General features: G+C 39.8%; 1 protein-coding gene across 2 annotated transcripts; it reads left to right on the top strand.

Moving 5' to 3' along the window:
• Nucleotides 1-1,883: 1,883 nt before the first annotated feature.
• On the top strand, nt 1,884-25,931 carry SGPP1 (sphingosine-1-phosphate phosphatase 1). 2 transcript variants are annotated; one of them, XM_067554919.1, is made up of 3 exons: nt 1,884-2,867; nt 19,850-19,939; nt 21,819-25,931. In XM_067554919.1, exons 1-3 carry the CDS (start codon nt 2,169-2,171, stop codon nt 22,368-22,370), a joined length of 1,341 nt encoding a protein of 446 aa, XP_067411020.1. In that variant the 5' UTR covers nt 1,884-2,168; the 3' UTR covers nt 22,371-25,931. The 2 variants fall into 2 exon arrangements, with proteins under 2 accessions (XP_067411020.1, XP_067411021.1); XM_067554920.1 differs by lacking the exon at nt 19,850-19,939.

The raw sequence follows: 25,931 nt of genomic DNA, 5'->3' as shown, positions 1-25,931 counted from the left end.
GTGGAAAGTTACAGCAGGCCTGGTGGTGGACACCGGGTCAAGTGAGGCTGCCTACAGGGAGCTGGAAGGTGGCCACTTTCACTCAGGCGCCTCACTGGCGGCGAGTTCCGCGGACTTGGCCGCCATCCACTAGATAGTAGAAAGTATCCAAGGTCGTAAACAAGAAAGCTATGTAAGCTAAGAAGCTACCAATAATATGTAAGCTGTTCCCATGCTAAGTGTGTGAAATTATATAATAGCCAATCAGCAATTGTGTGACCATTGTATGCAAAGATGATAAAAAGGTATATAAGCTGGAGAACAAGATGGAATAAACGATTCTGCTTGCAATCATATTGGTTGTTGTGCTTTATCCGTCCCGCATCCTCTGCCATCAGCAGTGGAATCCTCCCTCGTCCTCTGCTATCAGCATTGGAACCCGACACAGGTGATGTGTGTGTGAGGCTCTTCCACCCGTGTGTTAGAATTAGTTATTAATATGGGAAAGCACCAAACATTAATTTAACCATAAATTCCTTTATTAAATCCTAAGGTGAAATGGTACTTATACAACTATCTAAACATGCATAAAAAACCTAAATAACAAGCAATTTACTACATACAAACAGTAAAAAAATATTAATAAGCACTTGATCAAGATACAAACAGGCTAAACCCAGGGGTGCTTAGACCCATATTGGTTGGCTTCAACATCATCAGGCAGGTATTGGCAATGAACCTTTTAAGAGCTAACTTTTTATACCCTTTAAAAAACAAGTGATGTCATTGTCAATTATTGACTTCAGTGGAACACCAATTTGAGACAATTTACCCTTATTTGCAGTCTTAATCCAGATAAGATTTACAACCTCTTCTCTGCCCCAGGTCTTTCCTCTGTATCTTTTCCCCTCCTTTCTGAGGACCAACAGCTTTTTTGTTGAACCTGACTTCACATAGGAGATAACATTGGTCCATGAGAGTAGGAAAGGGCTGTGTTGGTTCATTTTAAGACAAATTCTCTTTGCTTGATTTAAAAACCATCTGCAGTCACTCCTGTCAATCTTTTTAGAAACTTCCCCTTATTTCATTAGTTATTCTTTGAACCAGACATCCTCCCTACTTCATTCCTTTTGGCCTTATAACTCGTTATTTTCAAGGCTCTTCCTCCGGATCTTCTCATGCTGGGTGATGAAGGTGGTGGTGGTGTGTGTGTGTGTGTGTGGGGGGGAAGCTTTTGTCCCCCTGGCCCCCTTCCTCTATCTGGGTGATAGAGTTGTGGGGAGGCTCTTTTCCCCCTGGCCCCACTCCTTCATATCAGGTGATGGAGGTGGGACTCCTCTGCCCCTGCCCCCTCCTCCAAGCTGGGCAATGGAGGTGTGTGTGTGTGTGGCTCTTCTCCCCCATCCCCTTTTCTCTATATTGGGTGATGAAGGTGGGGTGTGTGTGTGTGTGTGTGTGTGTTGGGAAGTCTTCTCCCCCTCCTCCAAGTTGGGTCATGGAGAAGGGGTGTGGGGGGGACCCTTTTGGTGCCCCTCCTCCATACTGGGTGATGGAGATGGTGTGTGTGTGGGGGGGACAGGACTCTTCTCCTTGCTGAGGGCCCAGGGTGGTCCCACTCTCCTCTGCCTGCTCCCAACCTTTTTTGGGGCCACCCTCCACCTGACACGCTGAAGGCTCAACCAAGCAGAGTTCATTGGCCCCTTCCTCCCTCAGTGCAAAGTTCTGATTGGTCGCACTTTCCCCTAGCAGGCGGAGCTGAAGGGGGACACAGCCAATCAGGCGGGCTTTCCGCGCGGCTGACAGGCGAGGCCTGCGCCCATGGGTGCTCTGGGCTGACAGGCAGGAGCTTGCGCAGGCCTCCTGACTGGGGCGCGCGCGCGGGGGGAGGCCGTGACTGGCGGAGGAGGCAGGGCGCGGGGGAGCCGCCGGGCTCGCGGCTGAGTCGGTCGGGACAGTGACGGGAGGCAGCAGGGAGCGTGGGCGACGGGCCTAGGTCCTGGCGTCGGGTAGCGGCTAAGCCCCCTCAGCCCGGTTCCCCCCTCCCCACCCGCCCGTCGGGGAGAGCCTCCCTGCCTTCTCCCCCCACCCCCGGTAAAGCCCCCTCGGGGAGAGACTCCCCGCCCCTCCCTCCGGCAAAGCCCCCCCCTCGGGGAGAGACTCCCCGCAGCCCTCGCACCCCGGCTCCCAGCATGGCTCTGCTCCGGCGCCTGGCCCGGCTGGCCGCCTATCTGCAGGACCCGCAGAAAGTGGCCGCCTTCCAGCGTCTCTGCGGGGTGGAGGGGCCTCCGGGCTGGGCGGCCTCCCCTGCCCTCGCTGGGGAACCGGGGCCGTTAGCCAACGGGAGCTGCCCCGCCATGGAGGGCGGAGGGGAAGGCGAGGGGTGGCCCCGGCGCAGAGCCGCCGCTGGCGGGGAGAAGCGGCACCCGAACGGCCTGGAGAACGGGGCGATCCCAGGGGGAGCCGGCGACGAGGAACTCCCCCAGCAGCCGGAGGAAGGGAAGCAGACCTGGGGGAGGAGGCAGCCGCGCCGCAACTCCCTGACCGGGGAAGCCGCCTGCCAGGAGATCTCCATCCGCAACCCCTTCCTCTATTATCTCTTCAACCTGGGCACGGAGCTGGGCAACGAGCTCTTCTACATCCTCTTCTTCCCCTTCTGCATCTGGAACCTGGACTCCTGGGTAGGCAGGAGGCTCATCATCGTCTGGGTCTGGGTGATGTACCTGGGCCAGTGCACCAAGGATGTGATCCGCTGGCCGCGGCCTGCCTCCCCACCCGTGGTGAAGCTGGAGGTCTTTTACAACTCGGAGTACAGCATGCCCTCCACCCATGCCATGTCAGGCACTGCCATCCCTCTGGCGCTCCTCCTGCTCAGCTACGGCCGGTGGCAGGTAATGCCCACCCTTCTTTTCCATAGCAAGATACGTACTCGGTCTGCCTTAAGAACTGACTTTTGAGAAGGGATGCCTTTGAGGGTTTTGTATTTTGTCCAAACCAGTTCACCCCTCCCAATGTGAAATAATTCTTTTTTGTCATCCAGGTAAGTATTTAGATACCAGGAGAGAGAGTGTTCTAGTATTTCCAGCTTTCAAGTGGAAATCTACTTATTTTTATTTGAACAGTAACAAGGTGTGCAGTGTGCTAGGAATCTCTCTCTGCAGCCTGTTTTTTGTAAGACTCTTGTAGACTCAAGTGGTTTGGACAAACTTTGTACAAGCCTCTGGTTTTTGACTGGCTGATTGGTTTCATTCACTGAGGATAGGACTGAGCACCAGGAACTGTAGAGTTCTATGTTAAAAGCAAAAGTGAGATTGATTTCCTTCTTGTCCTTGGCATCTCCTTGAACTCGGTTTTAGTTTAATAATGCCTTATCTGGGTGTTGAGGATATTTGTATCTTCAAATTGCTGTATAATTATTGAAGTATTAAATTTTATCAGGAACTGACCTTTGAACCTTTTTCAGGTTTGCTCTTCTCTCATCTATATCTTAATCACACATATATTGTATCTTAAATCAACAAGGTCAATTTAAATGATAAATTGTGGTAGTCCAGGGATAATTATATTGTCATGTTCTCAGTTGTAGTGGGTATTACTGAAATTTTGTTACTGCACATATTGCTAAAAAAATTCTCTACAAAAACATAATCCTTAAGTTCTTTTGTACCACTTTCAGGGGCTGGTGAGCCACAACAGTGATTAAACAATTTTGGGGGTCATTCCTTGATAGCAAATTCTATATACAGAAGTTTCAGTGCACTATGAATTAACAGTTATGTATTTGGAGGATTTAAATCTCCTATGTCCAGTTTATGTAAAAGTGTTTGATTTCCACTTGCAACATGTTTAGCATTTTCGGACTGTCTGCTGTCTGTTCTACTTTTCATGTAGCTGGATAACTTTTAAGAAGTGCAGCAAATTGCCATGAGATACTTTGAGCTTTGTATAGTGACTGAAGAATCCTTATTTTTTTAGTCAATGCTGTTAAGGATCACTAAATGTTTACTGGTACATCATGACACTTGCAGTTTTTTATGTCTGTGAAACGGGTTGCTGAAAGGAGAGAACTGATTGAAAGTTTTAACCTGTGTGTATGGGTTTAAATGAAGATGGAGATTCCAAGTGGAGTAACTAACCTTGGTAAAAGTCAGTCCTCCTCCCAAAAAGAGTAGTTTAATTTGGAAAACTACAATTTTTTAGCCAAAGGCCAAGTACCTTCCACTATACATCAAGTCCCCACCCACTGGATGTGCGCAGTCATCTAATACATCAAGGTGTAAGGTTTACTTATGAAATATCTGAATTCAGTTTAGTCACTGATTGTTTATAGTTTCACTATGAAAAGGGATTTTTTAAAAATATGGACCTTGTTCAGCAATGTGTATTCAGTCATAGTTGCATACTTTAGTGACAGAAATGTTTTATTGCCTTTTAACTTGTTAGCACTGCAGAACTGACATGACTCTGAGAATGATCTGATTTATATTTTCTATATGTCCTTGACAGAATAACTCACTAATGACAGAGAGACAAGGTGCATAATATAAGATCTTTCATTAGACCAACTTCTGTTGGTGAGGGACACAAGCTTTCAAGCCACACGGTTCTCTGGGTCTGGGAAAGGTTCTCAGAGCATCACAGCTAAATGCAAGGAGGGACTGACAAGGCTTCTGCAATGTCACTCTTATAATCAGAGAAATAATATTTTACTAGTAAACTAAATACACTTTTTATGGAAACTTAGGAGATGACAAACATGGGACTTACGCTTTGATTTGTTGTCACTATTCAGAGTAGAACCACACTTAACTTTTTCAGTTAACCAGCATCTTTTAAATGGCTTGCTCTGCCACTCATGATTTTTATGATTAATTTAATTTCATATGAAATTATTTGGTTGAGTAGTAGATCATACTGGAACTAAAATTTGTTCAGGGTAGTATCTGTTGTCTGAAGAAATATGAACAGACTAGGATGCTTCAGAAACTTGAAATATAGTAAACTGATTATGTGAATAAATGTGCTGGACTTCACATAAAAACAAAGTTTGGGCTGTAACATTTAAGTAGTTTCATTGGAACTTTTATATTTTTTACTCTTGTTGGGGAGTGATGTTCGATTTATGTGGAGTGGATCTCTGTGAATGGGCTTAGATATTGAAAATCTTCAGAACCTCAGCTTTGACTCTGTGCTTATTGTCATATATTAGGCCTCTTGTTGCAGCTTGATCTCTAACCAAGAAGGATGGGAATGTTGTCCTTTTGAAGCCTATTTATGCTGCTCATGAGTGTTGGCTAGCAGGATTTTCTATGGAGAAGTTTAGAGCTTCTTTCACTACTATGTGGTTGGGTGTACTGCATCCATAATAATTCCAGACTCTGCTAACAGTTTGAACTCCTGTCTCTTGTATGATAATGAAGAGCTTTATTGATGGGTTTTGTTGCATTACATATTATGGACTATAACTTTTAAATCAAATGAATGTTTAGCACTAACTTCCCAAACTAATATTTCCAAAGGAATAGTTAAAATTAGACTAGTAACATGAAACCATTAAACTAAGTCTCCCCTGAAGAACTCTGTTGTTTGCAGTAGTGGTGCAGCCGGGTTGGCTCAGGATTTCAGAGACATAAGGTGAGTGAGGTAATAATATAAATTGGTCCAATAAAAGATATTCTCTCACCCACCTTGTCTCTGAAAAACCTTGCTTGTTTTAAAAAACTTTGCAGAATATTTTTAGTGAGGGTCACATCCTGCCTCCATCAAAGACAATGGCAAAACTCCTTTTGACTTCAGTTATGCAGGATTGGGCACGATGAGTGTATATTGTAGGGAACAACTCTAAAGAGGTGCCTTCTGTTCTTCACTGGAAGGAAATTTAATAGTTTTTAAAATATTTTTGAAACATTACTTTTTTTGTACAAAAATTAGTCTTCCTGTCTCTGCGTTCCACAAGTGCAGTTCTTTTGCCTTCATAAAATGTTGTTCTCAATTAAGTTTTGTTCATTAATTTCCTCTTTAATAAATAAGTAGGGCTTGATAAATTCTTTTGGAAAAGAAAGGGCCTAAGTCATCAACTTCTACAGAGTTGAAGCTTTCATTTAAAAAAAAAAATCCTGTTATTTTAACAGCCATAAGAAACATTCCAAATGTGAATCAAATATAAACTGCACTATTGTCTGTCCTTGGATTCAGGAAGGCAACTCTAATACCTCTGCTACTCCACATAACTTACCCATACAGTAAAAGTGTGACATACTATTCTAGAAATAGTGGATTGACAGAAATCAGGCAGTTTAATTCAGTTCTTACTTGGGAAAACTTTGAGCACCAGGGAACCACATTAGTGGTAGTCCCCATCTTTGTGTGAAATAGCTGAAAGGTGTGGTGTTCTGTTGGGGTATGTTATTGCCAGGACTTAAAGATCCTTTTATGGTAAGGTTACTTAGAGTGCAGCATGTGGAGTCCTAATCTATGGTCTGCAAATATCCCATATTTTACCACCTCTTGAACTCTTTCATGCAACAAAAGATATATTGAAAGATTCTTTTTTCCAAAGGAATGGTATTGATCTTTTAGCAACAAGAAAAGTATTATCAGAACATTTTTTCATCAGTTAACTGTTCTGTCCTCTTGTAATGTATGACTTTTTAATGTTACACTTACTTAGTCGATTTCCTATGGAGTATCTAACAAGCTCCCTATTTCAGCAGTACAAGATTATGTTGGCAAAATCCTTTAATTTTACTACTAAATTGTTTACTAAGGTGGAAAAACTCACAAATTTGATGATTTTATCCAGTACCTTTGAAACACAAAGCAGATGCAAACTATACGTGGAAATTTAGAAACACTATTTTGGATTTTTATGCAATAGATAGTGAAAATTGTAAAGAAAACTGATTAACTGGAAATAAGGATGCAATGGATGATATTTTTTTAAAAAAGTGTTTCCTAATTCATATCATGATCTACATTCACATCTTTTTCTAAATATATGATTTTACCACAATAGAGAAAATACAGAGACTCTATAATCTTTAACCAATCTTCAATACTTGAAATAATATAATGTGCCCTGAGGGTGGGGCAAAGAGGCAGTGTAAAAGCACTGTGTGAGGGAAACAGTTAACTGGCATCTGATAGAATCTTCATGGAACTTAGTTTGAGAATGCTTGAAAACAAGTACTTGATTTTAGAAAATATTTTATATTCAAATGAGTTTGATCTGTACAAAAACAAAGCAAACTTTCAAAGCTTGGTATTTTCATGTCTGTTGCATTTCAGATTTATCAGATTCTGCACAGCTCAGGAGGGCTGTTGGCAAAGATGATTTTTAACTATCTTCTTTGGCAGGATTGGGGAAGCACAAGTACAATTCTTACTGGAAACTAAAGCAGCCTGTGGATTTTGCTAATTTATGCTGGTGGCCAATAGTCCTAAAGGGCTGTTTCAGATGGTGTCGTGTTAGCTTGTAGTCAAATGAGAAATGTGAGGAGGGAGAACAAGATTTACAGCAATAAGATAATATGGATGTCTTGGTTAGTGGATTTGTCTTAATCAAAGCTTTAAAAAAAAAAAAAAAGATATTGATACAAGCAAAAAAGGTCAGGAAGAGAATTCCAGGTGTCAGAGTCTATAGAATTTGCATGAAGATGAGCAGGAGGAGGAAATAGGAAGGTGCTGAAGCATGTAGATGGCATACATACCTGAGTTATCTGAATATTACTCCTGAAGGTATTCTGCACCACTGCACAAGTGCAGAATTAATGTCCCCCACAGATTTTACTCTTTTTGTGCAGAATAATTGATTCACACGCCCCTCCTGGGCAACGGTTTCAAGTGGGCATGTCTGGTTAATGTGTTGGGAGCAGCTAGGGGAGACATAAATCACTACCTCAGGGGCGGGGCTAGGCATGCGTGCGTGACTCTGTCTCACTTGCTATCACAGTGCACCTGGAGCTGGGGAGGGACAGGATTGGGGAAGCCCTGGCTGGTGGCACCTACCATATGCCAGGCTCCAGCTGCTAGTCTTGGCTTTGCTGCGGGGTATGGGATTTCCTCTTCCGCTGCACTGGCTGGGGCCAGATCAGTCCCATTCATGGGAACCTCCCCCAGCTGCAGGAAGCTCCACTCCCCCCCTTTTTGCCCTCAATGCTCCCCAGCCATAGGGGGAGAGGCCATTGTACACCCAACTCCTATGCATCCAGTCCCCCTACCCCTACTTAGTTCCACCCATTGCATCTGGACCCTCCCCCTCACAACCAGATTCCCTCACTGATTCACCGTCACCCAGATTACCCCATGCAGAACCCTCTGACTCCACACCTGGATCCCAGGCTCTTCTCAAATGCTCAGATTGAGACAGCATTTCTTGCAGCTTTCCTTCCTGAGCTGGAGAGCTCCCAGGAAACAGTGGCAGCACCTCACCCAGGCAGAGGTCGTAGGACTGTCATATGTGGCAGCTCCCTCCTCCCTACCACGTGAGGGTTGTGTAAGTTGAGGCACAATAGGAGAAGGCCAGAGGAGTCCCCTGCCTAGTTGCTGGAGCCCATGCTCGCAATCCTGAACATTGGCTGCAAAGCCCTGCCCAACCCCGCCCTGACACATGCTACAGCAGCAGGGATTTATTGACAGAGACTCACAGCAGACAGAGAAAGGAGTCTCATGAGGGGTCCTCTGGCCCAACCATTCCTTGTATTCTGTAGTATGCTTCTCTGTCCAGTCCTGCAGTGGCTTAGGGTTACTGCCTGCTAGTAGTGTCAAGCCAGTTCTGTCTACCAGGTGCAGCAAATTGGTTAAGGACTCTGTTTGAGGTTGGAATCAGTGGGGTTGGAACCACGGAGTTGACTCAGGATGTGTCCAGGAATCTCTCCAAAACAGGATGTGAGATCCCAGAAAGCCACTTTCTACTCTCAGTCCAACACAGCCTTCCAATCTGAACCCCCTCTTTCTAGGGCAAGACATCTGCAAAAAAAGAGTAACCACAAGCTTCCATGGCCCTCTAGGAAACACTCAATCTGAAATTTCTCTTGCTATCTGAGGAGGAGTATCAAGGGGGAGACAAGGGAAAAAAAAAGGCCCCTTAGATGTTCAGATACCTCTAGTCATCCCATTATGAAGCACTAAGGGAAGAAAAAAGGCCTCCCAATCTCCCTCAATCTTATGAAGCATTTGATTCAGGTGATTTTTCTAGGAGGCACTCTAAGGTCTTGTCTAAAAGGGACTTTACTGTGTGACCAGCCAGGTTGTGACACTATAGAGCAGTAGCTTGCCATTCAGAAACATCCCACCTGCAAGAATGTCTTCCTCGCTATACAGGCCAATCACAGGCAGCCAAGTCCAGGCAGGCATAGTCTCAGCCCCCTCTTTATGGCATGAAAACTATTGGGAGCATCAGGCCACAAGAGGAAAGAAATATAACTGTCAATTTGACATCCTAAGTGACTACTCATGCTTTCACAAACAATATTGTAAGTATGGTCCCTTTCAATCTATTTAAAAAAAAATTGTACCGTTTAAGAGCTTCTACTTCAGGAGAAAGAATCAGCTCATGCATATAGTCGTCCTAGATGTTATGAATGGGATCAATAGAACCTGTCCCATCTCCACAGAGGAAACAAGGCCTTTACTCCATATTGTTCTTAGTCTCTTCAAAGGTTATAATTAATAGATTTAAGGCCCGAAGGGATCATTAGGTTATCTAGTCTGACCTGTACAACACAGGCCATAAAATTTCACTGTCACATACTGCATTGACCCCAATGACATGTTTGGCTAAAACATATCTGCCTGATTTGAAGACATTTAAGTGACTGGAGAATCCACAACTTCCCTTGGTAACTCTTACTGGTTTTTAAAAAAAAAAAAAAAAAAGGCTTATTTGCAATTTGAATTTGTTTAGCTTTAACTTCCAGCCATTAATTAGTTCTTGTTCTTTTCCTCCTTTTGATTAAAGATTCTGTTAGTACCTAGTATCTTCTCCCTGTGTAGGTACTTAGACTCTGTAATCAACTCACCTCTCAATCTTCTTTCTGATAAACTAAGCAGATTGAGCTGTTCAAGTCTCTCATGGTAAGGCATTTTCTCCAACCCCTCTAATAATTTTTGTTGCTCTTTTTGGCACCTTCTCCAGTTTTTCCACATCCCTTTAAAAGTATTGTCACCAGAGCTGTATGCATTATTCCAGTATTGGTGTCATCAGTGCTCCGCAGAGAGGTAAAATCAATTCCTTACTCCTACTCAGCATTACTAGTGGTGGTTTTATTTTATAGATCAAAACTGTTGCTTCAGCAAAAAGTGTTTAGTGTTGAGAAAATGCAACAAACTTGCAGTATAAAGGTAGCCTGTTAGATAAAATATAGACAAAGGGATGTCTTTCATTTCTGGACACATCACAAGATCAAGTTTACATTGCAATTGCTTAATTTTAACACAGATGATAATGAAGACCCCTATAAGGCCAGTTTTCAAAGTCATATCTCTTGAAATGTTAAGGAACAAAGCAGTTGTGTAGCATATTCACTTGTAACACTGTTAATTTTCTAATAGACTTTAAAAAGCACAGCTTACTACTGGAGCTGACCAGATAGCCGAAAAATGTTAAATATATATTATTTAACAAATACTGCTTGCTACTTACTATTGCCATCTTGCTTTTATCATCCTTCTTTCCTCTTCCTTTTCTGGGGAACTACCTTTTTTCATTCTGTTTTCTCTTTCTTAAAATAGCTCATTGTGTATCTTATGGCTTTTCTTCAGTATCAGTTTTCTCTCCCTCCACCTCTTTATGTTACTTTCTTTCCTTATTCTGACATTGTCTACCTTCTCGCCTATATTTTTTGTTTTTCCTTTTGTTCTCCTCCCCCTTATCCCTACCTTGTGGCGCTCCTCCCGCAGTCTTTACCTACTGTTCTTCTCTAATTTATCAGGCTCTCCACATCATTCCCATCCATATGTACAGCTTGGTATTGTATCAGACATGTAGCACCCAGAAATCTTAAGTTATTTGTCACAAATCAATGTGAAGAATCAAGTGGAGGGGGCTGTGGACAATATCCAAGTGAGAAATCAACCTGTGTCCCAAACCTATTGGTAAAGCAGTGGATGTTGGGATTCCTGATAGGGTGCTGTCCCTTAACCTTGCCTGGGGTCTTTTGTATCAACATAAGGGTGGTAGTTGTTTGAAATTTCAAAGCCCAAACCCTGGCTGCTAGTAGGGAGAGGAGAATGAATACTTTCTCTCCTCCATGCCCCTCATCAAGTGGATGGAAAGGTGGATGACAGGGTTTTTGTTGTTGTTCTCTCTGCAGTCTTGTGGCTGCTGCTGTTATGGAGCTGTGTCATTAATACCCTACTCTTTCCTTAGCTTCCTGGCTATTGCAAGATAGGTGTCTCTGCCACCCTTACCCTAGCCTCTGTTCCGATCCTTCTTCCAAATATCTCCACTTTGTCTGCTTCTCATAATTTCTTTAGGCAGCAGGAAAGTGTAAATGACCTGATTCTTCTCAGTTCTTCTTGTTGCCTGTCAGTGAAAACTGACATGACATAACTCTGGTCAGCTTTCACTCTAGCAAAGCTTTGTACTGCAGCCAAGGCATTGGGACTTGCTTTCTTGACTTAAGAAAATAACACACTTTCAGATGTGAAGAGAATATCTCTGCAATCACAAGCTCTGTAAATGCTATCTATCTGAGGGTTTAGCTAGCAGAAGTTTCTGATCCTGCCATTTCTGAGGGAGGAGAATGCTTTTTCCTTCAATTGTATTGGCTGCTATGGCCTACATTTGGGGATAGAAAAAAGATGTGAATTTTAATATGGTTACGTGGATAAAAATCCACTTTTTAGTTCTCAAAGATAGAATTACTGAACTGTACACAACTAAAGTATATTTGGAACCCTGTTCTCACTCTAGAACCCCTCCATTAGAAAGAAGGTTGAAAAAGCCATGGCTTCTTTTAAATGAGAAGGAAGGGAAAGTACTTTTTCTTAAAGCAGGATCTCTTTTCACCTATACAGAATACTGGAGTCTAAATTAAAAGAAATGAGCATTTAGAGTCCTCTTTGGAACTCTCCTCCACAAAGGAAGGGGAGTTTTCTGACCCTGGGTCATAATCTTCCAAGATAGATTTTCTTCTTGTGAATGTTTTCAAACAATGATTAAGTTATTAAAAACCTTGGCATTCAGTCAGAAAGGGAAGAAGTAGGGCACTTCAAGGAAATATTTTCTGTGTGGATCCAATCAGATGTTTGCTAATGCACTTTAGGGGATGCAATTAAAACAGAATGGGGATTTCCCAATAAAAACAGGAGGATTAATATACAATGTATGAACATCTAGGGATTTGAAAAGGAAAAATCAGATCTGTGAAGTAGATAAGGAAACAGTGATCCTTTGGAGCATTTGTTTCTGAGGTCAAATAGATAAGTCTCGGGAGAAATTGCCGGCAGTGATCAGACGCAAGTAGTTTACACTTTTTTGGCCAGAGCTATTACAACGTTCTTACTGTAGCTAAAAGACAGTTTATCTAGCAAAATTTAAATTGTCATGATAGACTTCCTCAACCTCTTTCTTATATTGGATGTATACTCTGAGGTTTTTAACTGGAACTATAATCCCTATTTGCAGAAGCCAGACTTTGTTTGCTTGAGATCATTGAATGATATCCAGGTGAAAAAGTTACTAGTTTTGGAAAAATTCTTAAGAGGAAGGATGGGGAGACTTTTTGGAGAGATTCCTTGTCAGTGGTGGCTAGATCAGTAGAAAATTGGTCATTACCATCATCCAGACTTTAAGAAAGATGTCAAAACTTATCAATTGTTTAATTAGTTCTGTTTGTTCAGAAATCCAAATAAAAGATTATGGATATAAGAAGAAAATGGTAAATAAACACTAGTCTGGTCCATCAGTGGTATTAAATAGATTGGTCTTTGATTTATTTTCATGGATAACACTAGAAATAGTAAATAACCACCAATGAGTTTGAACAAATGGAATTCAAAGATGAGTCAATAGAATTATTACATCAGTGGCCTTTCCATGGACAGAAAATTTCCTACCTTTTTAAATTTCTTTTCTTCTAAATAGCATGTCCTCTTATCTATCATTCATTAGTACAATTCCTACACAGAAAAAACGTTAGTTAAGGTTCCTTAAAGAAAATGCCCACCCACACAACCCTTGAAAACAAATGGTATGTCTACACTAGAAACGTAACCTATATTAGGTTGACTTACAGCCACCACAGTAGTTACTAAGAGGGGCAGTGTGGGGAGCTGAGAGCCCAGTCTCAGCTCCACGGGCTGCCCCATCTCCATTCCCCACTCCTCATGGGGAATGGAGGAAGCCACCATGGCTTCTTCCTGTTCCCTGCCGGAAGCCACCCGGGGCTTCTTGCCCTCGGGGAGCAGGGTCCAGCTGCCCCAGCTTCTTGCCCACTCCCTCAGCCCAAAGCCAGGCAGCTTAACCAAATGGATGAAAGTAGGTTTCTATTCCCAGCTGTGCCAGAAATGATCTTGGGAACCTCTCAAATCTTCACATACTTCCTCTGTGAAAATGGTACTTTGAATAATATTTGTGTACCTCCTGAGGTCTTGCTTAAAAATAAGAGCAGTGAAGCACATCCCTAGTTTGTGTGGATGAAATAAGATTTGAATTCATCTTCTGCTGGCTTCCAGTGCACCTTTCCAAAGAGGTCTTTCTCATATGTCTTTGCTGTTTTGCTGATCTGGCATTTTCTTACTTAAGGAACCATATATTGAAATTACTGTAATTTTGTGGCTTTATTTTGGCATTTTCCTTTCTACTTAAGTAGAAATTGCTAGTACTGTGGAAAAGATCCAAGTATCAATCTGTGCCATTATTGGAAAGCTGAGGTTTCTGGGATTCATAATTAGCTAAAATCTTAAGCATGTTCCCCAAAGACAACTGGAATACATAAGAGCTCTTATACACATCTTTCAAGTCTTAAGTTTTGTATGACTCCTAGAATCTGCAATACTCCTGTACAAACAACTACGACCTACATTGGATGCTGTTCTTAATTTTATGCCAAGCTTATCAAACTGATATTCTTTTTACTATATAGAAAATGAAACTAATCTTGGAAACATGACGTGTCTTGTGACTTGCCTCCCTTTTATGGCTTTGTAAAACTGTAATGATTCTTCTCAAACTTTAAAAGGAAGCTGCACCCTATTTGCACAATACAGTGTTTTGCAAACTTGTGTAAGAAACATGTCTTGCCCTTTGAGTGGTGAAATGGCATACCATCATTCATCCGAGGACTTCAACCTTTTTAAAAAAAGTTTGAAATTTTGTTTTTCTGGATCCTCAGATACATGCCAGTTAAAATGAAGCATGTTCTTCCTTTCTAATAATGTAGTGTACAGAATCTGGGAAGACTTTTCCATGCCATGTATTCTAGAAAAAGCAATGCCATCTGTACTTTAACAAAAACCTTAAATAATTTAAAGTTCTCTTTGTGGTTTGTAGGAAACAATATCATATGGATTTGTTTTTCAGGCTTTCTTATGTAGAGGTCAAGGAGAATGGAGTATGGTTAGACTATTTCAGTAGTTTTTCACTAATGTTGACGAATGTCTGCAGATCTCATTTATTTTTGAGTGGAGCTACCAGTTCTCCTTAGATCGATGGATAATGTTTTTAGTGACCTGGGGTTGTCTCATCTTCTGTGTTGCTAAAGGTTAACAATAAGAGCAGATGAATTGTTAAAGATCCTAGATTAATACAGATACCTTTACTAAGGAAACAAACCGGGACAAATATAAACTTAACAGAGTTCTTCTTATAAATCAGTGGTATTCAGTTTTCTTGCAGGCAACTATCTTAAAGAGTTTGTATTTGGTTTTGAATTCAGTTGCTAACCACCAGTTACAGAAAATCATGAGTCAGTTTCTCCAAAATCATGAGATTTTTAAAATTAATTTTTATTTTTTTGGGCTTTCAGCCTTCAGGGTTCATGTTTTCAAGTTTTTTTTTTTCTACAATTCTGAGAACTAGAAACATTACACCCCTCCCCCTTTGGAAGCTGAGTTGCTTATGCAATTTTGTTACTCCAGGAGCTGGGGCTTTGAGAAAAACACTGAATATGAGAAAATTGAAGGAGTTGGCAATAATGCATTTCCTGAGCTATACTCTTAAGTTTAAAAGAAGTCAAGTGTTTGAATCAGCTCTGCCAGAACAGGGAAAAGTTTTAGGGGTTACTGCTTCCCCAGCTGCCTTGTACCACACCTGTACCCTATGGGACAGCTGTGGAGTGAACTGACAATTCTGTAATGGCTGTTGTTCTCTGCTGCAGCAGCTCCCCACTGGTCTCACACTGTCACAGGGCAAGGAAGATAGTAACTCTGGCTGCTCTCCCACATGTTTCCTGCCATACCCAGGGAGAGCAGGATAGGAACATGAATGGCTCTGCCTGAGAATATCTAAGAGGATACCTAGTGAAAGATGGCTCTACTTCCCCAGAGAGCCATCCAGATCATAAAAAGATGGTGGGGAGAGAGCAGAAACTGAGAACCCACAATCAGTTATAGTTCTCTGATTCTCTGCCCCAGACCCAGAGCAGGTTCGAGTAGCCTAGGACCTATGAAGTTTAAAGTTGTCTGATGCATATTTTTTGTCAGTTAAAATGTACTCTACAAGCTGTTACTCTGGGTCAAAAAGCCTTGGGAGTAGTTTCCTTAAACTGAGATCTTTCAGTTCCTCTTTCCAAATGTTCCTTCTAAATGTTAACAAGCTGAGCAATTGTAATCCCATCTAAAAGATCTTTTGTCCTTTACTCTTACTTTGTGTTAATCTAGTTTGATATCCCTTTGTTTCTAGGCTGCCTCCTGGTAAACCACCTATATCATGTAGAGAGTAACTAACTCCATGTCTCCCTTATGTGATTTATATTGGGAATTGGAATTTTGTGCACACCTGGGAAGAAGAGTTAAACCTTCAACTCTCAATTAACATTCAGTTTTCATACCCTTCTACCTCTTTAAACAATTTTAAAACAGGTGTCTTTCAATGCAGTTCCATGCCTCACTAGGTTAACTTTTGTAAACTGTATTAAAGCTATAGACTTCATGTGCCCAATTCACCTGCATTGAGCTTTTTGGATAGATGAGACTTGTAATGGAGGCATTGAGAGATCTGATCTAAGTCATGCTATCTTTAATTATTCCTGTGACACTTTGATATGGTGTCTAATCTGGTTACAAGGGTCAGATGTGACTTTATGGCATCAGGACAATATCTGTGGTCTGTTGCAACCCCTCTGATTTGTTCTCTCCTTAAAGTTTTACTTGACTGCATCTTCATCTTCTCACAATGGTAGAAGTCCTTCTAGTTTTTCTCCTCATTCTCCTAGAGGAGCTGCTGAAAGAGATTTTGGAAGGAGCCTTTCTAATCACAGATCCCATATTTCTGAGAGCTCACAAGCTTCTTAATTTCCCCTGCTGTGGCATTGTATTTGTTTTCCTTATGGTTGATGTGGAATCCTGAGCATTTCTCTGCTTCTTATTCAGATCTAGAAATAGATTGCTTCCTCTGAAGAAGCCATTTGGGATAACTGTTATCAAACCAAGTGCTCCTTTAGGCATTTGAGTAGAAACCACAGACTGAGGAAGACCTTATGGAGGAATGTGGGGATCAACTGATTGCTTTAGCTGTTTCCTAGTTTTCAGATAAAGCTGTGACATCATCTGCTCCTTTCACATTTGACTATAAAGCCTGTCAGGACTTTCTTTAAGGAATGGTGCATACTTTGGAAAGACCCCTTGAAGTCATTCAGGTAAGGTCACACAAATCTGACATTCTGGATATGCCAGTAAATGAGGGTATCATTGAGCTGGCCAATGACTTGTGGCAGACTACTGCATCTATTTCAGATAACTTGATCTTAGCAATCTGCCTTTTTAGAGGTTTCTCCAAGGGTCCTGGGTCTGAAGTTGTAGTGGCAGCTTACAAAATATCCAAGCAGCCTGGTCTTCCTAAGTCTGCACTCAGGGCTAAGGAGCCCAAAACACTGGACCTTCTGCAGAGGAAGGTATATTATTTTGTTAGCTTATAGCTCTATATAGCCAATTTTCAGGCTCTGTTGGCTTAAATATAACTTTCTCCAGTGGGACAAAATTTTGCACCTGGGTGAAAAACTTCCTCAGGGCACCAGAGAGGAGTTGAAGGCAGTGACTTTGGAGGGCCAGTTGGAGGCAAAAATCTACATTATAGGCCTGTTTGGATGTTTCTGACACTAAATCAATGGCTACTACAGTAATTATGCACAGAATATCATGGCTGCAGTTGTCAGGCATTCCAAAATTGGGTCCAGACCATAACCAAGGACCTTTCTTTTGATGGCCATGATCTTTTCAACTTGAAGATTGATGAGGTGCTTCACCCTTCAAATGATTTGAGTGATGCTTCTATCTCTATACCTTATATCAGAGGAAGAAGCAAAGTAAATCAGTCCTTCTTGAAACAAAGAGCTCAGTTTTCCTTGTATTCATATCAACAAAGTGTTCCTGAATTTTACAAGAAAAGACTCCTCTCTGGTGCCCTGAAGATGTTTCTCATTCCAGAAGAAAAGAAGTCCTCCATCTGCTGTTTCTGTACATTCCTTGTCGGGCAAAGGCTGCAGGTTTGATGCTGTGCTCAAGCCTTGGACAAGTAGATGAGGATCAGCCTCTTCTCCCCTCCCTTTTTGGCAACTGACTTTCTTTTTTAGAGAATGCCTGGACAGAATGTTTTTAAAATCCTGTGCAGATAACATTTAAAATTCAATTTCAGTCTCTGCCACTTCCATCCTTGCCACCCAATCCCTTTTCAGGGACCCCCTATCAAGACAGCCTGCTGTGTATGTAGGTAGACTCTTCTTCAGAGGGGAGTCTCCTGAGTTCTGTTTCAAGAGGTTCTATTTCCCTCTACTTCTCATTCCAATAAAGAGAGAAGATTGATGTCTACTATTATATCTCAGATGTCTCAACAAATTCATCTGTTGCTTCAAATTAGAGGGCTACCCTTTCTTCAGTAAGCCTGTGAATTGATTTGTGACACCTGACTTGCAGAACACTTATTTCCATGTGGCAGTTCATCTGGCTCATAAGAAGTATCTGTTTCCTGGTCAATGGACTTTATTACCAATTCAGAAACCTATCTTTTGGTCTCTCAACAGCTCCAGGCATATTTATCAGAAGTGGTAGCATATCTGAGGGGACAAGGCTTTCATGTGTGCCCGTCTTGATGATTGGTTGATTCAGTGGGCACACTTCCCAACAGAGAGATCCATGTGGTTCTTCAGCTGTCTTCCCATATAGGTCTCACGATCAATTGCAACAAATTAGTTCCCACGCCTACTCAGAGGAGCAAGGTTAGACTCTGTGGTTGCCACAATGTATATTCCTTAAGAGAGGTTTTGTACAACAAAATATTTCATTTCAAACCTCTGCACTCAGCCAAAAACTTTATTTCCATCCTCTTCAGGGGCCTGACATTGGTTTATCAACCAATGGCTTACTGGTAGAAATTCTGAGTGTTGGCATCTCTGTGTTGGTGGACAGATCTTCTTCAGATCTGTCAAGCTGTTCTGTTCCACTCAGCGTGCCCACCGCGCCCTTCGGATTCTCTGTGACAGATGTGTCCAAGCGTGACTGGATTGAACTGTTGGACAATCTCTAAATACAAGGTCTGTGATTTCAGCTGTAGTCTTGGTGACACAAATAAATAAATTAGAAGTCAGAACTATTTGTCTAATTTGCAAGACTTTCCTACCCCTACTTTGCAATTACTTTCCAAGCAATTAGATGTGAATATTAAAATATGATGCAAACTTCCAAAACCAAGTTGGTTGGGTGTTATGGTAATACTTTGTAATGCTGAAATTTTACTATATTACAGTATTATAATTGTATTACATATCTCCACAATGTTATAACTTTGTATGATGCTTAATTGATTTAAAAAGACATGGTCCCCACCCAGCAGTGCCTGTATTGTGAATAGAATAGAAAAGCAGACAGAGGATGGGAGTAAGAAAGAGAAACAAGGGTTAAAATAAATTGGTCCATGTAGTGAGGAAATTATGTAAGCTCTGACATTTAAGTAGAAACTGAGCCTAGGACAAGAGGAGAAATAGTAAACCACACTAGAGTCTAAGGCCTGATCCAGTGAAGCACTTAAGCATGTGTGCAACTTTAGAACAACAATAGAACTAAGAATGTGATTTAGTTCTATTGACTAATAAAGTTGCACACATGCTTAAGTGCTCTGCTGGAATAGGACCTAACTCATTCGTGGAAAGTAAAAGTAGGTTTTGAGGATGGCTTTAAAAGAAGAGTGGAGGGCACTTGGAACCTGATCCAAAGCCCATTGAAATCAGCGGAAGCAAGTCTCTTGGTAGTGGGGGGCAAGAGGATTATCATGGAGTGAGAGATGTCGGAGTCAATTGGTGGAAGCTGAGCTGAAGGAGAGGAAGAATAGATTCACTCAAGATGCTCGGAGATAAAGGGAATGAAGAAGAGATGGTATTGGTAAAGAAACACACAAATGAGGCTTTCTTTATGATAGTGAAAATAGTATGTAATGATTCTGTGGCACAAACATTCTGGAACTCCTTTTTATGGAGATTTAATACATCATGGATGCAACTAATGTTTCCGTAAATGAAAGAAAAATGTTTTTAGCTCTCCTACCCTCAGTCTGGCTGTAGGCTTTAGGTAACTTTATTTTAAACTGTACACAGAACAGTTCTAATGGTATTTGAAATGTGAGATCTGAGTTGGGGTGTAGCTATTTCATTGCTAAATCATTTTCATGAAGGATATACTTGTGTCTTAATATTCTAATATAATCTTTTTTTTTTTCCCCTAGTATCCCCTTATATATGGTCTGATTCTTGCGATCTGTTGGTGTTCTCTGGTTTGTTTTAGTCGAATTTACATGGGAATGCACTCAATTTTGGTAAGAGAAACACCATGCATTAAATCTGTTACTTTACATTATGACAAAACCATCTAATTGCTTTCATATACCTCTGTAATATTCAGAGTTTTAAACTACAGTCATATATCTTGTGCGTTGGGGTAATCTGGGGGCCTTTTTTCAGCATATGTTATATGTGGATCCAGTACTTTATTGTTAAATTTAAATGAATAAAATTGTTTATCATTATATAATTTATTAGAAAATAGGAAAAACTATACAGTCTACAAAGATTTTACCTAGTAATTTTTTAAGTGTGCAGAAAAGGTGGCTGTCTAGAATCCTAGATGCTTTTGACATAATTTTTTTTTAAATGAACTAAAACTAGGAAAATGTGTGCCCCTACTAGGAGGTAATAGTTTATCTGCTGATTGGGTTTGTAACTAAAAACATCTTTCAGCACACATGGTTAAGACAAAATAAATTGTATACAGTATTTTTCACATAGTAAGACTGGCGAAAGGATGAATATTATGGTTAAAAATTCTGTATTATATATATAAATCAGTTATGCGATTTAAATTAATTGGCACTCTTGGCAGTTTCAGTACAGAAGTGAAGGATTAATAGGCAAAAGGACAAAATTGCCCATTCCCTTTTTGGATAGTTCATCCAGAGAAGAGTTGAAGTACTTTTCATGCTCATTCAGCTTTCCCTTGTCAACTTGGCACTTTGCAAAAGCATCAAGCATCTTATTTAAGGGAAGACAACTTTCATGCTACAGCAAAGCTGGAAAGAGAATGTATTTGGTCAGTAGTTTTGTGTTCCCTTGATATTATGGAAGGTAGCTGAATGATCAAAGAGCTTCTCCCTCCCAGCTCCACCGCTGCTTTTCTTGCTACAGTGAAGTCATAATCCAGTTTTTGTGACATGTCTTTGTATGGATTAGACTAATACTGTGCTGCTTCTGCCTTTGTATTAACAGTAATGCAGCATGATGACATCTTTATAGGATCAAAAGAGACAAACCTTCATGAAGTAACTCTTTTTCAGACACACAACTTTGGTAATTCACAAACATGATAAACAAATTCTGAAACACATCCGGCAGGTCAATTTGTTTCTTAGTCATGATATGTCAGATTATCCAAGTAGGGCAGTCACCTTTTAAAAAAAATTACAAAATACTTTATGGAAGTTTGAAAAAAATAAAGCATATTCAGTACAAGCACAACCATATGTCTGGGAAACAACAGAATCATTTGAATAGCAAACTAGTATTAAAATTAATGGATTCTTAACACACATTATATCTGTGTATCTTTACATACTGCAAAGAGCAGAAATATCAGTACTTCGCTGTTGCAATCCCAGTGTGTACTTGCTAAGGAATTCTGTTGTAGTCTTAGTGGCCATTAATAATATGTAACCGTTACACAATCTGCTAGGTTTTTTTTAAAATTTACCAAACTTTTTTGCTGTTTATTCCTTTCCTACTTGACAGTCTTCCACAGTGGGTTTTACCTTTGTCTCATTCTTAGGAGTGCAGATACCAGAACTTGGCAGCTTCAGATGAGGCTGAGACCACTTCTTTGAAAACGAGTCCCAAAAACCACTTCTGCTGAATCTTAGGTTCTTTGTACAGTGCCTTAAAAAAGGAGCACGTACAATTCTTTCCCCTACAATTACAATAAAATTAGATACATTGTGAAAGTTTAAATGTGAGAAAAAAGAGAGATGTTTCCACAGGTTTGGAATCTCCTACCTACAGAGCAACTAAACTCTTCTCCATGCTAATGTAAATTACAGTCTTAAATTAATTATTAAAATAGTTATTTCAAAGTTGGATATGAAAGAAATCTAGTAAAAATAATGTATATCATACTAAATTTTTGTATTTTTTATCTCCCCTTAACAGGATGTTATTGCTGGATTTCTGTATGCTATTCTCATCTTGGTTGCCTTCCATCCAGCTGTGGACTTGATTGATAACTTCAACTTAACTTACAAACATGCACCACTAATTATCATCAGTCTTCATTTAGCCTTGGGGGTTTTCTCTTTCACTCTTGACACCTGGAGCACATCACGAGGAGATACAGCTCAGATTCTGGGTTGTGGTGCTGGTGTTGCTTGTGGATCTCATTTTAATTACATGTTGGGTCTAATGCAAGATCCTTCCCCAGATACATTGCCTTTAATTCTTCCCTCCATCACTGTGACTTTATTTGGAAAAGCCATATTGCGGTTATTGATTGGAGTAGTGCTTCTGTTGTTAACAAGAATAGTGATGAAGAAAATCACCATCCCACTGGCCTGTAAAATGTTCTGCATACCGTATGATGATATACGACAAGCAAGACAGCGCATGGAGGTTGAACTTCCATATCGCTATATTACATATGGAATGGTTGGGTTTTCTCTGATGTTTTTGGTTCCTTGCCTGTTTCTTTTTATTGGTCTTTCTTGATGTAGATTATTCATTTGACAGGGAAGAAGGGAAGTAGTTGCCTAATGTAAGAAACGGTGGACTGGTTTGCTTTTGGCAGACTTGTGAGCTTTGCTTTAGCAAGGACTTTAACAGCAATACATGAAAGGCAGTGCATTTAAAGGAAATTGTACATCTGAGGTATGGTGTTGGGACAAAGTCAAGAATTACTCTTCTGAGAAGTGCTGTACTCTATAAATGCCATGTCTAGTCTTATTGCTGTAATGGTGCGTGTATGCATGTGTACGCATGTACGTATTGAAACATACGTCATACTGTACCTGTATACTTTGGCATATTGACAGAGGTATGTCTGACAGCTGATCAGAAAGTTCCATTTTTGTGTTCAATTTAAGTCATTTCATAATAATTTGAGTTATTGGACCATAAACTGCTATAAGGAAACAGTTTGTGTTTTCCTCCATTCTTCCCCCAACCTCAGTTGTTTAACATAGATAGCATTTCTAATGGACCAAACTTACAGTGAGATCAGTTGTAAAAACAAGTTATTTCCTTCAGTCCCTTCCACAAAATAAAATGTCTAGGTTGACATTGGTTTTAGGAAAAATAAAACTGTTAGATTCAGGTACTGTATTTTATGGCTTAATAATTGTGCCTTTCTGTTGCTAAATTAAGAAATGCCATATACTGTGATGTAATAATATGACAGCTAATTTTATTTTAAGTCATACATAATTAGGCAAATTTTTTTAAATGTAGGTGTCCACATATTAGAATAGTTAATTTTAACTGTACTCCTCACAATTTAGCCTATATTGAAAATTATATAAACGGAATGAGCTGAACAGTGAATCACTAAGCTCAACAGGTTGTGAATGGACAGGAATTTCCTTTTGTAGGTATTTTTATGTGCATTGTCGGTTACAGGTAGAGGATATATTTTTCTGCAAATTTGTCTATAGTTTATATACTGGACAGGTATGTCCAGAAGTAAGAAATAAATAAATTATAAAACAATAACAATGCACTCCCTAACTATAAATGTCCTTATTTATATTGTTGTTCCAAACTGATTTTAAAAGGATCATCATTTTTAGAGGTGTACTTAAAAGATCCTCTTATCTTGGCTTTAGAAAAAATATATACATTTTTATGCACAAATTGCATATGCTGTAGTTCAAGATGTCTTACCACTCTTACCCATACCTAGACAAAATATATAAAGGTCAAAGCAAATTTCATTGCGATAATTCCATAATAGATTAAACTAAGTGTTTAAAGCAAAGACAACAGCATTGTGAATGCATAAACTATTTTTGCATAACTGGGTTGTTTTGAATGGCTTTTGACAGTAACGCACTTTTCAGCATGATAGCACCCTCTTTCTTGCTAAAGTAAGATGCAATCCTTGGAATATCTAATTTTACATGAACCCGTTCTTTGAATTTCATTTTGTCCATGTGATTGTTTAGGTTCACGTGTTGCCTAAGTGATATGTCAGAAGTTGCTATTGTAATATTGCAGCATTCTGCAAGACATAATTATTTGTGTTCAGTATCCATATTATATATTCAAAAAGAACCTTAATTTGATTAAAAGTTTTCTGTTCTAGCTAAGCTATTCACTTTAACTTAGTTTTGTAGAGGGATAACTTGGAATTGGAACTTTTTGAATTGGAAATATGAACTCCAAACTCTATTAATATGATGTACATTAACAAAACTTAGTAAAGGCACTGACTGACTTCCTATCTGTTTCTTATTAGAGCAGTCAGTAGATATTATGGTACGCTGACATCTGAAGTTGTGAAAATTGAACTTTTCAGATGTGCATTTAGAATGCACTGTTGGTTGTGAATGTATTCTTCAGAGTTCCATGTGTTAAACCACTAACTTTTTTTAGCTTGCAAAAAAACTTGGTTAGCTTGTTTCAGTACTTATTTGTGTATGTGTGATTTTTCTATCTGTTCCTTTATTACAGTTTTGTGCGTAATGTAGAAAAAAAATCCCATTTCCAAGGTGTTGAGAGAGGAGATTTTATATTTGGACATTCTGAGCAAATAACTAGGGAGAATATAAAAAGGCCTACTCCTTAAAGCCCTGAGCAGATATTTGTAGGTCATGTAGTATTAAATTGGCCCTGCCAGAAGTAGAAATAATATTTGTAGGATGGTTTCCTTTTCTTTAAATAGCCTGGCTTTACTCTTCTAGTGAAGAATGTTTAAACAGTAGTACAAAAGGGCAGTTATAGAAGAACTGATTGTTCCAAGTAAAAATTTGCAGTCATGGTTTATAGGAACTTGAAATTCAAAGCATGGGATTATTTTTAAGGCTGAGATTATAGTTGTACTGCACTGTCATACCATAAAAGAATAGAAAAGGAAACTCAGTTACTGTGAGAGCTCATTGTGTAGTGGATATGAAATCATATGCAATCATGGCTTCCAGAAGACGAGGAAAAATTGCACTGTAGCTTGTTCTACTGTTACTCTATATATTTTTATATTTTGTACATTGCATTTGGTAGTTTCAAAATATCATTTCCCAGGCACAGAGTAGTTTATTCTACAGGAAAACTGTGCATCAGAATGTCAATTTATATAGCACTTTTACAACCCTGTCCCTGGATCATTGCTGCTTACTGGAATTTACATGAAAATGGAATGTTAAAACCTTTCTGTCATGTTTTATAAGGGGCATGGCTCATGTGGGCAATGTAACGAGATGTCATGCAATATGAAAGCAGTATGGGGCAGGAAAAAGAGGCAGCAATGCCAACATTTAACAAAATTGAACTTTAAAGAAAGTTCATATGAACATTAGATTGAAAGTCTAATTTTGTTTTGTGGTTATGAATATTTTAAAAAATGATTCCTCCAAATCTGTAATTAATACTTGGCAATGGATATAACTCAAGCGTTTTCATTGGCCTAAACAGATATTCTATCCCTTTATTGATGGAGTTGAACATGGAAAAACAAAGGCGTATAGTTGGAACATCAGCTTGTACCAAAATAAATAAATTAAAAAGTTATATGTAGCTTTAGCATGGTGGTGGATAACAATCTTTTCAGAAGGGAAATACACTTGAAAGAACTTGAGGAACTTTTATGAGGCAGCTTGAGAACTCAATTATTCAAATACAGCTGTGCTAGGGAACATTCTCAATTCCAGATACTATTTCAACTTTTAGGAATATGCTATTTCTTTAAAGAAGTAGGTCTACATCCATTACAAAAAGATACAGTATTAGAATATTACAATTGAATTATTTATTAGGTTACTATATGTAATTAAAGTACAACTGAAAATAATGCTAACTTAGGGCCTTATTTAGTGAAGAATTATCTGTTTTCCACCAGGCCAAAGAGGCTCTAAAATATTGACTTCTATGTCTGCCTTAAGCATGGAAGCAAGATGAATTTTTTTTTCTGACCTGGCTCTTAAATAAGACTAACATATGTATTATGCTGTCTTTAAATTGAACCCAATCTATTACTTTTTCATGTTTACAGTATAACTACTACTTTTGGTTCCTAAACTTACATTGGTGTTGAGCTGGTTTGTTTTATGCAGTCATGTA

This window comes from Emydura macquarii, unplaced genomic scaffold (genome assembly GCF_026122565.2).
Source record: "Emydura macquarii macquarii isolate MOO-44397 ecotype Brisbane River unplaced genomic scaffold, CSIRO-AGI_Emac_v2 contig_1551, whole genome shotgun sequence".
Taxonomy (NCBI): Eukaryota; Metazoa; Chordata; order Testudines; family Chelidae; genus Emydura; species Emydura macquarii.
Note: the sequence above shows the minus strand (reverse complement) of the source record. Positions and strands in the feature narration are given on the sequence as shown.